General features: G+C 44.6%; 1 protein-coding gene across 1 annotated transcript in view; it reads right to left on the reverse strand.

Annotated features, from left to right (window-relative positions):
• The window catches only part of SETDB2 (SET domain bifurcated histone lysine methyltransferase 2), a 130,886-nt gene that overhangs the window by 71,232 nt on the left and 44,280 nt on the right, over positions 1-15,374 (reverse strand). The window contains exons 13-14 of the mRNA XM_061607501.1: positions 14,814-14,928; positions 911-1,130 (exon numbers count right to left, since the gene is read on the reverse strand). Of these exons, the coding sequence (XP_061463485.1) occupies positions 911-1,130; positions 14,814-14,928 (335 nt within the window). The remainder of the gene's footprint in view (positions 1-910; positions 1,131-14,813; positions 14,929-15,374) is intronic.

The following is a 15,374-nucleotide window of genomic DNA, read 5'->3' on the forward strand; positions in this document are numbered from 1 at the left end:
GGCATTACCATTTTCATATTTAATTTTCTCTCAATAAGAACATAAGTACCCTCCCCCATAATGAACCTTTCCCACCCGCCCCAACACCCCAGTAAACATAAAAACATACTTCCCCTGTTTCATATCACTGGAGTCCTCAGCGAGGAGCCCAGAATTAAAGAGACAAAATCCCTTCACTTCGGTATGAAACTGTGGAGGTGAACTAGTTAAGGGCCCCCTTCCCCCCCCAGGACAATGCAGTTTAATCTTAAAAATTAGTTGTGAAAGTGATAATTTGTAATTCCCCCCTTGTAACCAACCCAAGCGATAACATTGCCAACAAGCCTAATGTAATAAGTATCATCTCTGATGCTATATTTAAACATTGTTTTTATAATGAGGAGTTATTGATTTTCCTTATGAACCATTTTAAGCAGAGTGTAAAGACTTAAAGCCATTAGTGAAATAAGTTACAATTTTGAGTTAAAGCGCTGTCCTCTTTTGCCGCCTTTTCTCATTTCCCTCCATTTTGAGTTGTCTCCTTCCTCGCTGGAGCTGTCAGAAACGGCTTCCATATTTTCATTGCTGCTTGGTTTTAGACCCATAAGAGTCACTAGCTTCTTTGCTTCTTTGGTTGAGCTGATAATGTGCGTGGTCCCGTCTGCTTTTAGAAGTAGTTTGAAGGGAAATCCCCACTTGTACTGCAGGCCTGCTTTGCAAAACAAATCTGTGTATGGTTTGAAATCTCTCCTCCTTTGCAGTGTATCTTGGCTCAGATCTTGAAAGACAGAGACAGGGAGCCTTTCCATTCTAAAGATTCCAGGGCTCTAATCTTCTGAGAAATAGTTTCCTTCAGGCTGTAGTTGTTGGATCGTATTAGGATTAGTAAAGATTCTTTTGTTTCTCCCACTTGTTCAACGGCCCCTCTCACTCTCAGATTCTGGCGGCGAGAGCGATCCTCCAGGTCAGCAATCTGCTTCTTTATATTATTGTGCTCTAGTGACAGGGCTTTAATGGCCGCCTTGTGCTTCATTCCCTGCTCCTTCACCTCCACTGTTACTTGTGTGGTTTCTTTTACTTGAGTTGCTAATTCTTTAACTTCTTGCTGTGGAGGACGTATAGCTTTCTCCCATTCAGAAAACATGTCCTCTCTAAAATTTTCCAGAATATCAGACATAAGATCAACATCTGCCTTACAGCTCCTAGGGGCCTTTGTGTTGCGCTGTGTGTAGTTGTGTTGCTTAATTTCATTTTAAAAGCAGCACCACAGCAGCAGAGTAACAGCAGATGTTGAAATGCGAGTGTGCCAGCGTGTGCGTGTGTTTGCCTAAGAAAGCAGGCTTTTACCCTGCATCAGCATCACTGAGACTGGAGACTTAGTAAAATAAGAAAAGCTACTTTATTTAGAGAAATACATAGTAGATAGAAAAGCAAACCTAGTTCTAACTAACTAACTAAGTTGAAGGCGTAACACCCAGGTGTGGGAGTTAGCCTCGTCTAGCGACAGAAGGAAGTCAGTCAGAGCATCACAGGTAAAAGGTAAACAAGCCTATCCATCTGGAAGACCCTAGCTCTATCTTCCTTCTGGAGCACAAACAAAAGAACAAAACAGGAGTTGCTCTTGCCCCACTTCCAATACTTTGGAGACATGGCAGCATTTATATCTTCTTCTCTCTGGCATTTTGGGCCTCCTGCTAGATCCTGGTGAAGGTTTGCTTGAGGTTCCAAATTTTTAGCACACTGTATGCTCTCAATCATCAGAAAGGCAAAACATCTCTTTATGAAATTCGGTTGAAGGCTTGGGTGGTTTAAAAGCTTAATAATTAGTCCCGGGAGTAGTGGAGAGCAGACCTAAGATGCCATCTTTGTTGGGTGATGTCACCACCCCTGAATACCTAATAACTTTGAGTTCAATTCTCCAGAGCCTGATGAATTGTATGCTAGAGTATTGAAGGAACTGGCTGAAAAACTCTCAGGAATACTATCTATTATGTTTGCAAAATTGTGGAGAATGGGTGAAGTGCCGGATGACTGGAGGAGGGGTATTGTTGTCTGTTTCTTCAAAAAGGGCAAAAAGGAGGAACCTGGGAACTACCGACCAGTCATTCATCAATCCCTGGGAAAATTCTGGAGCAGATTATAAAGCAGTCAATCTGTAAGCACCTTGAAAACAATGCAGTGATTACTAGAAGCCAACAGGGATTTGTCAAGAACAAATCTGGCCAGACTAATCTTATCTCATTTTTTAATTGGGTAACCTCCCTGGTAGACTGTGGAAATGCTGTGGACATAATATGTCTTGAATTCAGAATTGCATTCAAAGAGTGCTTATCAATAGTTCCTTCTCAAAGCGGGAGGAGGTAACGAGCCCAGTGCTCTTCAACAGGTTTATTCATGACTTAGATGAGAAGGTGCAGGGAATGCTTATCAAATTTGCAGATGATACAAAATTGGAAGGGATAGCTAATACCTTGGAAGACAGAAACAAAATTCAAAGGGATTTTGATAGGCTGGAGCATTAGGCTGAAAACAACAGAATGAAATTTAACTGGGATAAGTGCAAAGTTTTATACCTAAGACAAAGAAACCAAATGCACCATTATAAGATGGGGGATACTTGGCTCAGCAATACTATGTGTGAGAAAAATCTTAGAATTGTTGATCACAAGGTGAATATAAGCCAACAGTATGATGTGGCTTCAAAAAAGGCAAATGCTATTCTAGGCTGCATTAATAGAAGTATATTTCTGGGTGAAGTAATAGTTCCCCTCTATTTGGCACAGGTTAGGCCTCATCTTGAGTAGGGCGTCCACTTCTGGACACCACACTTTAAGAAGGATGCAGACAAACTGGAACAGGTTTAGAGGGCAACAAGGATGATCAGGGGACTGGAAACAAAGCCCTATGAGGACAGAATGAAAGAATTTGCCATGTTTAGCTTTGTGAAGAGAAGACCAAGGGGAGATATGATAGCACTCTTCAAGTACTTGAAAGGTTACCACACAGAGGGGGGGTCGGGATCTCTTCTTGACCATCCCAGAGTGCATGGAATAATGGGCTCAAGTTACAGAAAGCCAGATTTTGGCTGAACATCAGGAAAAACCTCCCAACTGTTAGAGCCATACGACACTGGAATCAATTACCTAGAGAGGTAGTGGGCTCTCCAGCATTTGATGCATTCAAGAGGCAGCTGGACTGCCCCCTGTCGGGTAAGCTATAAGTTGGGTTCCTGCATTGAGCAGGGGGTTGGACTTGATGGCCTTATAGGCCCCTTCCAACTCTACTGTTCTATGATTCTATGCTTTCACAGTTCTCCGAACATCATTTGAGCTGGCCTTTAATTACCAAAATAAAACCTTGGGAAAATCTAGCCTCAGCTTTCTAGAAGAAGTTGTATTTTAAAAAAGGACAGAGTGGGCAGCTCTGGAATAAAAAACAAGTAAACATATGCTACTGAAAAGAAACAGCTGGCCCAGCCCGAACAGTTGAATATATTAAATATAATAAAGGCAGATGATGGTTTGAATCCTTTCTGGATGGTCAAGGAAACACAGACACAGAAGATTTCCAAATACCGTTTTTAGTTCAAGTACAAAGTTAGTTTTGCTACTATGAATATTATACAGAATGTTTAACCATGCCCCTGAAAACAAACCGAAAATGCGTTATCCTAATTACAGTATCCTAATTTAGATGTTTGATGGCTAAAAGGAGAAGATAACAAGAGATACAAAAAGATGAATCAGTACATGACTTCTAGAAATTTGTCCAGTGCTTACTCGCTGTCCTGGAAATACAACTACAAAGGGTTTATTTACTTACTTGCAACATTTTTACCTTGCTCTTTAGCCAAAAAGGCTCTCAAGCAGGCTTTCAAAGGTCAGTAGCTAACACAGTCCCTGCCTGCAGGCTTACATTCTAAAAGATATGACACACAAGGAAGAAGGGGTGGGAAGGGAGGAGGGGAAAAAAGCAATCTTGGGCACCAGTTCTTAAAGTAACAAAAGCAACCAGGCTACCATACCAGACTACCATACAGAAAAGCTGCTATTAAGTAAAAATTGAGGGAGGGCCAAAGGCAAGCCCTGTCTCAGCAACAGTGATGGAAAACCCCTGCATCTCTTTTCTCCCTCTGCTCTCAGTTTGTGACACTAAATTGCTACTTTGCAACTAACCACATTTCCTGTAATGGGAACATTCTTTTAAAAGAGATATTTTATTTTGAGCAATACCACATGCCATGATCTGCAAAGGGGAGTGGAGGAAGACACACAACAAATTGGGCATAGGCTCTGGCTTAGAGGCTGCATGTAATCAGTTATAATGAAGCGAACAAACACGATGGCTATAACTATCATTTATTGCTTGCAAGCTTCCCAAGGGCATATTGTTGTCTATAGGTATGAACAAAGCAAATACATCCTTAGAAGCTATGAGTGTAGCAGTATAAGCTGATCCAAATAAGTTTTTAACAGAACAGTGGTTGGATGCTAGAAGCAGGTGCCTCTTAGGTTCACACTCCTAGGAGAGCAAAGTAGGGCCACGGCACAAAGCTTGAGAATCCAGGGAGATCAGGGTGTGGCTGATGGAACGATGGACTCACAGGAAATTGGCAAAATATGAATACTAAAAAGGTTGCTGATTGACTACATAGTTTTCCTGTTCTGCTATTCCCTTCTGTGTTCTTGGCCGGCTAATGGGAAAGCAGGGACTTAAAAGATTCAACAAAAACAGGCTTAATATATTTATCTCCCTGGTCATGAGCACAAGTGGGGCTCCCTCTTATCATTATGAAACAGATGGGGAACTTGCAGGCTAAATCTTGGCCTACCAGAGGTTAGGTTTAGTCCGTGAGGTCATTATTTTCCACAAACCACGTCAACCCACCCACCACCTGACATCACTCATGATGTCAGCTGATAGATGGTAGGGCAGGGTTAAATCCTGTATTGGTTGCACATGCCTGTTCCCAGCAAGACCCTTGGCCTCTCAATTGTGGTGTGCCACAGGGCTCTATCCTCTCTCCCATGCTATTTAATATCTATATGAAGCCGCTGGGGACAATCATTAGGAGATTTGGGCTGCAGTGTCACCAATATGCGGATGACACTCAGCTCTCTCTCTCGTTTAAATCTTCGCCAGAGTTGGTTGTGGAGACCATGTCCAAGTGCCTGGAATCCGTGAGTGGATGGATGGGAAAGAACAGGTTGAAGCTGAATCCCGGTAAGACTGAGGTGCTATTTGTGGGAGACAAGGGAAGGTTGGGAGATGTTGACCTGATGTTCAATGGGGTGAGATTACCCCTAAAGGACCAGGTCCGCAGCCTTGGGGTTGTTCTTGATTCCAAGCTGTCCATGGAGGCTCAGATTTCGGCAGTGAGCCGGGCAGCTTGGTATCAATTACACCTCATTCGTCGGCTGCAACCCTACCTCCCTGTTCATCAGCTTCCACTGGTAGTACATGCCCTGGTCACCTCTCGTTTAGACTACTGTAATGCGCTCTACGTGGGGTTACCCTTGAAAACGGTCCGGAAATTGCAACTTATACAAAATGCTGCGGCTTGACTACTCACAAATTGTCGCCGCTGAGAACACATCACCCCAGTGTTGTTCGATCTGCACTGGCTTCCAGTTATTTTCCGGGCTCAATTCAAGGTGTTGGTATTAACCTTTAAATCCCTATACGGTTTCGGCCCAGTTTACCTGATGGAGCACCTCCAGCATCACCAATTATACCACCCGACAAGATCAGCCACTCAGGACCTTCTCTCAGTCCCACCAACTAAAACAGCTAGGTTGGTGGGGACTAGAGAGAGGGCATTCTCAGTGGTGGCCCCCACTCTCTGGAACTCCCTCCCGTATGACCTTCGCCATGCCCCTTCCCTGAACGTATTCCGCACAGCCTTGAAGACCTGGCTCTTCAGACAGGCCTTTGGGACTTCCGGGGAGGGTTAATTTTTAGGACAAATTGCCTATTACTCTGAACTGTTACTATTTTACTGTCATGTTGTATTTTATTTGTATTTTATTGTGATGCATTATTGCAATTGTATTGTATGTCGCCTAGAGTGGCCATCGGCCAGATAGGCGACACACAAATTAAATTATTATTATTATTACACAGCCAAAGCAACATAATGTAATCCCCAGTCATCAGCTGACAAGTGAGAGTTAAATCCTGCCCAGCTCGGTTGGTAAATGGTATACATTGAATCCCCTGCTAAAATGAAGCTTTTTTCCTCCACTTAGGAGGGATTTTGTTTTTGCAAGGCTGAGCCAGGAAGGGGTTTGCTAAAACAAAGGGAAAAAACCTTCATTTTATTAGGGCTTTCGATGCAACCCCCTTCCCAATTCAGGTTTGCATCGGAAACCCCTATTAAAATGAAGGGAAGAAAACCATTCATTTCAGCAGCACCTTGCACCTGATGTCATTGTAATGTCAGGTGATTGACAGATGGGTAGCCCAGTCAATATGTCAAATTTGGCCCATGAGGCTGATCCTGATAAGGATCTGGCCCATGGAGCCAAAAAGGTTCCCTATCCCGTTATGAAAGTATGTCACTATTACGATGACCAGGTACTTGAACCTAATTTGAAAGTGAAGATGCTAGATAGCTGTATATAAATTTCTCTGTCTCATTCTATTAAGTCTCCCAAGATCTATCATTAAGACAGATTTGTTTCTTTTGAGATACTTTTAGGTCTGTTCACATAAACAGATGTGCCAGCAGTTGCCAAGAAGTATGCTTATCATGTAATAAACTTGCTTTTCTTCATGCTAGCACACTAAAATTCCATTAATGAAAGCCGATAATCGTTTTTCACAGATAAGATAGCTGTGCTTACCGCTTGATAAACATGTTCATGTGAATTGCCCTACAGTAACACAAGACACCTTTCTGTACATTACACGCTAATTAATAGACTATCAAATTTAAAAACTCTAAAGTATTTTTTTCCTGCACTTAGGAGAACCACACTGACAGGTAGTCTCTGTCTCAGGCATACTTCCAACTTCATAGCCATAATCCCATGTGAGTTCGGTTCCAGCCTTTACATGCCTAGGAAGCAAACGTATCATGCAGTTAGTGTGACAGCATCACTCAAAGGACAGCTGCACTATTTATGTTTAATATCTAAAATAGGTTTTAAAACTACCTGCAAGTCTGACTTCACACATACCCAGTTGTAGCAGATCCTGATGGCACAAGCACTGCCTCCTTTCTCTGCAGCATCCCTTCAACCTCTTACCTTTCAAAATGGCATGCAGTTTGCTAATGAGATAACTGATCACATGCAGAGTACCTTTCCCTCCCCACAGAATAATCCAGTTGCAACGTACACCTGAAGAGATGGGCATCTGGTGGAATAATGCTTCCTCCCCTTCCTCAGTCAGCACACCATGGCAGCCTTTTCTATGAACCGCAAAGCCTGACCAAAGTGAGGGAGGAGAGGGCCCATATGCAACATCTCTCTATCTCTGACTCTGACCCTGCCAAAGGCAAAGTAAGGAGATGGAGAATAGTTCTCACCCACCCACTTTCCTCACAGCAATAGGAGGGGGGAAGAGAAAGGCCTAAATTACCAAGTGAGGAAGAGTGATGCATCAAGAAACTGGGACTAGCCATCCCCTTTGTTTTGCAGTGCCTTCCCAACTGATTCTTGCTTCAGCATGACCAAGAGATGGCCAACTTATCATATGAGATCTTTCAGATATCAGTCTGGGCAATAAAGAGATTTGAGGCCTGAACAAACCCTACCAAATTTCAAATTAGGAAATGGTAGCAATGTATTATATCATGAAAAAACAGAAAATACTGATGAATAAAGTAAAGGAATCAGTTGTGGAATGGCTTCCAATTGAAAAATCAGTAAATACTTGTGTCCTGAGCTCAAAACCAAGATGTATCACGAACTGTATGGACATTGTCTTCTACCCTTAGTTTGTAGACCTGTTAAGTGGAAACTATGATTCATTTTACAGGGTTAGGCAGCTGGAGATTATAATTTTCACAGCATTACCTAGGATATTTTCTTATTTATGAAACTTTGACTATACAAAACAATTATTGCCTTCAACAAGCCAATATTCCCAATATGCAACTGAAGAGATTGTATGTAACTGAGGATGGAGAACTTTTAGTCATACAGCCCCTTTACTCCTCCCTTTGCACAAGCAGGGAAACAAACCAAGAAGCTGCTGTTAACCATAGCTTCCCATTACATGCAAAACAACAACTATAGTTTGTTGGGTTCAAATTCTAGCTTGTTTGGAAGCCAAACCATAGTTCCTGATTTGCATGCATCAAGAAACTAAGGTTAACTGCAATTACTTGGTTTGTTTCCCCATTTGTGCAGGTGCAAATCCAGACCTTTTAAGCAGCCGTAATTATGGCTTGTTTCCTTAACCAAGATTAAGAAAGCAAACCATGAAGCTATAAGTTTAGAGTACTGAGTTATGCCCTCCACCTCAAAGCCAGGGAAGATAAGCAGCCACTTTTGTTCCAGTGGTGCATGCAGAGTCCAGGCCTGGTGCCAGGTGGTGGCCAGGTTGAGCCCTGGCTAAGGGGGCCCTTCCTGCTTGGCAATCTGTGGCAGCATTGGGTTGTGGGACTCAGCAATCCGATACTGCTGCAGATCGCACAGCAGAAGCTTGCGAGCACCCGAGGCACTTCTCCCCAATACAGGCAGCATGGGGCTAAAATAAGCCTGCCTTCCCCACCTACCTGTCACGTCAGCACAGCATGCACGGCCCCATGTTGCGTGCTCATGCCTGCCCTCACCCAAGATGCCGGCAGGGGCATCCCTAAGGGGTTGATGCCCCCACTGCCATCTTCAGCATGGGTGTGTGTGTGCTGATGCAACAGGTAGGTGAGGTGGGCTGGCTTATTTAAGGCCCGTGTCACCTGCATCGGGCAGGGGTGTTGGCCATATGGCGCTGTGGTGGGCTGGTGGCCAAGGGCAATCATGCCTGACACTGGCCCTGGATGTCTCATTACAGCTTAAGGAGCAACCTACAGTACATAAGCCCAGGTATTGTCTTTATAAAAAGAGATAACTTCTGCTAGAGTATTTTTCTTGCAACATATTGTGTGCTGGTTACATGGCAGCAAAGCCAATCAAATGCTGTTAGGTTGCAGCACAAGTAAACTCAATTCTGTGTGTGGAATCTATGCTGTACAGATCAAGATCACAGAGCAGGTGTTAAGTTTTGTACACCTTTTCGTATCGGAAACTTTTTTGCTCACTGAATTATTTCTAGTGAAACTGAAAGCAAGAAAATATTTCAAACCTGTTTGTGAAGAATGCCACCCAGGGGAGATTTCTGTTGTGGGTTTCTACAAATACACTCTGTGCAAAGAGATTAGGGTAACAGCTGTGCTATAAACAAAACAAATCAAGGAAAGTTAAATGGCAGGACCTGCTTTTAATACACTTTCTTGTGTAAACTTTAGTCTAGAAAAAACCCTCTAAAATACTATTCTCTTACAACAAGATCATCTCTTTGATCCCCAAACAGATATTTAACATCAACAGTACATGAGAGGAGGGGGGAGGGGAAATCAACTGTCAAGCAAGCAGCATAATTTGGTCACAACAATATCTAGAGGGAAGAAAGCAACAAGCAGGTGTGGTTAAGCAGTGAAGCAGCTAATAACAGAAAATAACAGTACTAGTGAATTATGATAAAATACTGGGGCTGAATCGGGTTGATTTGAGGGGTTCTGGGCATCAGGCAAATTGAGTTGGGTTAGAGTGAGATCAGCCCTTTTGCGGATTTTCCACCTTCCTGTCTGATGTCCTACCCCTGACAGCCCAGGATCGCTCTGGGCCACCCAGAATTTGGTGATCTGGTGGCCTGAGATCTACCTGACTGCTGGCTGCGTCTTCCTGTGAAAAGGTAGAAACCCAATGCCACCTGACTCTCCATCCTGTCTGATGCCATCCAACAGCTGTTGAGTGGAGACATCGATCCTGTGGGCTTCCCTGCAAAGAACCTGCGTGCGAAGGAGCACCCCACAGAATTGAATCCCCCTGCTCCCAGTCGGAGGGGGGAAACACAACATCTCCTTCCCCCAGTTCCCCCTGGCCATATTTTAATTAGGGGTTTTAAGAACCCTAATTAAATATTAGCCCCACCCCAATCTAATTTGGGACTGGATCTGGGGCTGAGCGGGCTGGCCCAGGGAGGGGTTGACCTGATTCAGGGAGACCAGAACAGGGGCCCTGGGGTAGATCGGGAGGATTGTGCTCAGCCTTAAAAAAGACCCCACACTGGAAGTCTACCTAATTTTAGAAGGAACACTTCTCCCCAATCTTATGATATTAAAAATGAAATAATATAAACGAAACACATATACACTGCTTTAGTGCCTGAATAACCCTGAGTCTGACAGCCAAGACAGTCTTGTTTCCTCCATGCAGAGGGCTACCAGCATAGCACAGGATGGGATAATAGCTGGTGCAGCTGCATCTGTAGACATGCAAAGTGAAGAACAGCTGAACTAGCAGCCATATACCCCAGTAACTGTTGAATGCAACAACAAGCCCACTATATCTGGGTGAAACAAAAGGTTCAGACCATCTTGCATGCTGGATTTTGAAGGAGAAACATGCAACTTCAAGGATGACCTCTATGAATTGCAGACAACACACCAGCATGAGACTTGACTTGTACTTGTTGAGGCAGAGGCAGTCAATGTACGGCAAGGGTGATGACCCTGCGGCCCTCCAAATTTTGCTGGATTACAACTCCCATCATCCCTGACCATTTGCTATGCTGGCTGGGGCTGATGAGAGTTGCAGTCCAATAACATCAGGAAGGCCATGGTTTCTCTCCCTATTGTAATTCCCCCACACCCAGCCAAGGCAAAGAAAGGCAATGACAGCAGCTACATGCTTTGGGAACAATGGAGATGTCAAATGAGAACAATGCAGTAACGGGAATAGCTGGGCAGACAAAGCAAAGAATAGGCTAAATGCGAATGTGAAAATAGGCATAATAACAAAAACACCCTCCCCACAAAGAAAGAAAAGGAAATTTTCTGTAATCATCTGTCAACAGATCAATTTATATAGATATAACTCAAGGGAGAAGTTACTACACGCAAAAAAAATTAATGCTAATCATTACATAGTCACAAGAGACAGTATCAATTTAAATAGATTTGGGTATTTTCACCTTTAAAACAGGGAATTTAAGCCTTTAACATTCAACAAGAACAGTTTTATCATCCCCATTTTAAACTGTGAAAAATGAACGTGAATAACAAGCCAATAGCTCAGGAAATGAGATACAGCAACAGATATTGTGCTTATCAAATATGTTCTACCCTGAACAAATATAGGTTAGCTGCAAGAATTACTAGCTAGTCCTTATTATGTTAAGCCTGGTCTTTTGTCAAAATTGCTTCCTTAGTAAAGACCAGCTGGCAAACTCTTGGAGACTGTACGTTTCTACTACGGTAAGCCATGAGCATTCAGGACATAATAATATAAATGGGAAAATAGTCATCCTTGCAGTTTAGGGAGGCCATCCAGTCTCTGAGGCACCTGGTTGGCCACTGTGAGAACAGGATGCTGGACTAGATGGGCCACTGGCCTGATCCAGCAGGCTCTTCTTATGTTCTTATGTTCTTATGATGTTCAAGAGGAAAAGAATGCTGGAACATATCACATAGATCTTAATTATCAACCTAAAGCAATTAATGACTCTGAGGTTCAGAAATGGGTGAAATGAACCATTCCTCTTGGACGTGGAAAAACAACGGAAGCAGAATCCCAGAGTACTGTCACTCTTTCTCCGTGGGGAGCAGCACACTGGGAGAGCTGGAATGGAGACAGTAGTAAAAAGTATTCCAGACAGAAGCAGATAAGCCGGCGAGTTCAGCTTCCCAGTGCTCACAATGGGGAGGACTAAGTGTCCAGTGAGATCCCTAGGCACAGAGGAAGTATTACAATTCTGCATGAAGAGGGCAGAGGCAATGGGGGAGGAGCTCAGTCAAGTTGGGCACAGGAAAGACGCTGCTCAGAGACTGCAAAACCTCCAAGGACCTGGAACTGGAGAACTTCAAGCAGGCCTCTCTCTGGAAAAAAGAGCAAGTCTTTTTAAATCAGGGGTGGAGAACCTCCAACTCATGGGCCAACCTTGGCCTGCTAGGGGATTACATTTGACCTGGAAGATTGGCAGGACTGTTTTGCATTGGCTGCGGGAGCCTGTTCCCAGGAAGGATTAGGTGCCTGCAGGCAACACAGCAGAATTGTAAAATGCAGGCTTTTTTCTCGGACTTGTCTCAGTGGTGGTGATGGTGGTGACAGGGGCAGGGGCAAACAGAAGAAATAAGCTGCTTTTCTCTCCCCCCCTCCCCCTCTGCAGGAAGCACATTTTAAAATGTGGCTTCTTTCTTGGGCTTCCCTCAGTGGCAACAGGCACTTGGGAACCCCACAAGGGTTGGTGAGATAACCCACCAGTCAGTCGTGTGATGTCATAATGATGTTGTGTGATTGACAGGTGGGTGACCCCACCTACCTGTCAAATTTGGCCAGCAGGCCAATGCTGATAGCTATCTGCCCTGTGGAGCCAAAAAGGTTCCCATCCCTACCCTAAATGCAGAGCTGTCTGGAAAAGAGCAGAATGAGTCATAGTGCTATTGGGTAGACTAGTATCACGTGCAAGCCTTCAAAGAGCACCCATGGAGATGCTCCAAGAAGTCTGTCTTCCCACTAAATAAACCCCTCGCAATAAAAACAGATCCTTGATGTGGGAACAGATGTCTCACAAGTAGGAAGTAAATTATAGCCAGGTGTACCAGCTTAATGCCACTGCATTCACCACATCCTCTGAACTACAATCTGTCAAGAACGCCTGGTTCGGCTAAGGTTTGCTAATAAAGACGGTTCTGTGGCAAGGAATTGTGGGGGGACTTCTTGCCTGAATTAGGGCCTCTAGCAGGCTGTGAAACTCCAGTTCACAGCTTAATCCAATTCATTAGCCAGTGAGTAAGAACACCTGCTTATCAGCTGGAGAAACTGTTCAACCGTTAGGCATGAAAACTCCAGAAGATTTCATCATCAGGAAGCCCTCTGATTGGCTAGTGTGATATAAATGCAATAAATAAAATGATGCGGTGAACAACAGCACTGCCTCTAGGACAGGCACTGCTGGAAGCTGTATGTCAATAGTAATTGATACAAAGGGCAGAAATAAAACGGGAGAAGTTGAGGAAAGGCGTCAGTCGTACTGAAACAGATAATGCTGCAGGATAGTGGGAGGGCGCTAGCAGCACTTGTGGAGCTGACTCACAGCCAACTTCATGGCCTCGTGGAGCTAGCAGGCTTAGAGAAACACCCTCCTGTTTGCATGAATGGAGATTTCTTCCTGAGCCTAATTGCAGCATTCAGGATTTTCAGTGGGGAAGGGGGGAGGGGAGAGTGAAAGAGAAAGTGGGTGTCAGGGGGGAAAATAGGACCTACTACCAGCTCTGCCCTGGCCCACATGTGGCTTTTGTCCCACCCCCCAGGTAGATGGCTGAGAGAGTTTCTCTTGGCCTAAAAACACCCTGCCCATGCCTGCTGTAGAATGTGCCAAACTTAGCTCTGCACACCAGGGCCCTCAGCACAAGGGACACTGGTACGAAGAACGAAACACATGCCAGCAGCTCTGAGGATGGACGAGTTACTTTTACACACTGCTGTCAACAAACGGCTCTGGAAGGGTGAAGCTGAGAATAGATGTAGTGCCTCTTTCTCTTGAGGGAGTTGGCGTCACTTCATCTCCAAAGTACTTTTACTCAGCGCACAGAAGACGCAGTAATGGCCACCAGCTTGGATGGCTTTAAAAGAAGATTAGACAAATTCATGGAGGACAGGGCTATCAATGGCTACTAGCCATGATGGCTGTGCTCTGCCACCCTAGTCAGAGGCAGTATGCTTCTGAAAACCAGTTGCCGGAAGCCTCAGGAGGGGAGAGTGTTCTTGCACTCGGGTCCTGCTTGCGGGCTTCCCCCAGGCACTTGGTTGGCCACTGTGAGAACAGGATGCTGGACTAGATGGGCCACTGGCCTGATCCAGCAGGCTCTTCTTATGTTCTTAAAGTAATGGTTTCAGGATAATGATCATGATGCCAAGGTATAGTCAGAATGCATTCCTTCAGGGGCTGGAAAGGAGAAAGGCCTTCTCCCCCCCACTTGGTACCCCAGTGCCTCTGGGATGGTGGTTTCCTGCTCTAATTATAAGTCCCACATATGCTGAGGGGTGTGTTGACTTAGGAAGTGTATGTATTTAAGTATGAGTTTATTTGTATTATGGCTTCACTGTGTACTTTTTATAATCTTGTGTTCTTTTTTTCCTTGTACATTGCTTAGAGATATTTTTATATATTAAGTGGTACAGAAATAGTCTTAATAAATAAATAAATAAGTGGACCCTTGTTGGGACAGGGGCAGCATATCTGAAAAAAATGGAAAGTGCCTTCCAAGATCAATCCTATTAATCCAAACATGCTGAACAGTCCTTTAAAAAAATATGGATCTATAAATGTTAACCCCGAGGGGGTTCCAGGGTAGTAGTTGCATGTGAAGGACAGCTCTCTGGGTAGGTTTTAGGTTCTAAAAGTAAATGTATGTGGATGGCATCACCAATGACTTGAACACTAAGGGACATAGTGGTGTCTTCTTTGGGGGAGGGGCAGGCATCTACGTTCATTTGCAGTCTTGGTCTTTAGACCCTTTGAAGTCAATTTAGGGATTCATTTTGGGTTCAAGCCCATGAAAACAGCTCAGGCTCTGGAGTCGTTGTTGGGGAGTTGAGGTAGAACTACAATGCAACCCAACTTGCTGGAGGCCAGCACGAGCAAAGCCGGCAGAGGCGGAGCTGGTGGAAGGGGTCACCACATCTAGCTGCCGCTCGGAGACCTCTTGGAGGGAAGGATGCCGGCTGTGCTGGCAAGGTGCTTCAGAAGGAAACAAAGTAAGTTTCCATCTGCCACCCCTTTTCTGGGCATACTGGCTGGTAGGAAGGAGGTTCATGGAAGGGAGCTGAACGGGACCTAGATATAGTGTAAGTCCCCCTGGCCCCACCACCAACACCCCCCCCAGAATGTCCCTTTTTCAGGCCTTCCACTGGCTCCCCTTATGCTGTGCTGGGCTTCTCTGGAGCATCTCCAGCTGAGCCTGGATAAGGGACTTATGCCAACGTGGCCCAGCTGGGCCAGGATATCCAACCCCCCTTGGCCTGACGTAAACAGCAGTTGGATTGCAACCCTAGTGAGGAATTGTGTAAGAGCCCTCCAACTCTGTTCTTAACCCCTGAAGGGGCCATTATTATTACAAGTGGCTTCTCCCAAAATGAGGCACCGAGCCTGGTAGGCAGATTGTTGTCTTGCCTATTTCATGAAAA

This window comes from Rhineura floridana, chromosome 2 (genome assembly GCF_030035675.1).
Source record: "Rhineura floridana isolate rRhiFlo1 chromosome 2, rRhiFlo1.hap2, whole genome shotgun sequence".
Classification (NCBI taxonomy): domain Eukaryota; kingdom Metazoa; phylum Chordata; class Lepidosauria; order Squamata; family Rhineuridae; genus Rhineura; species Rhineura floridana.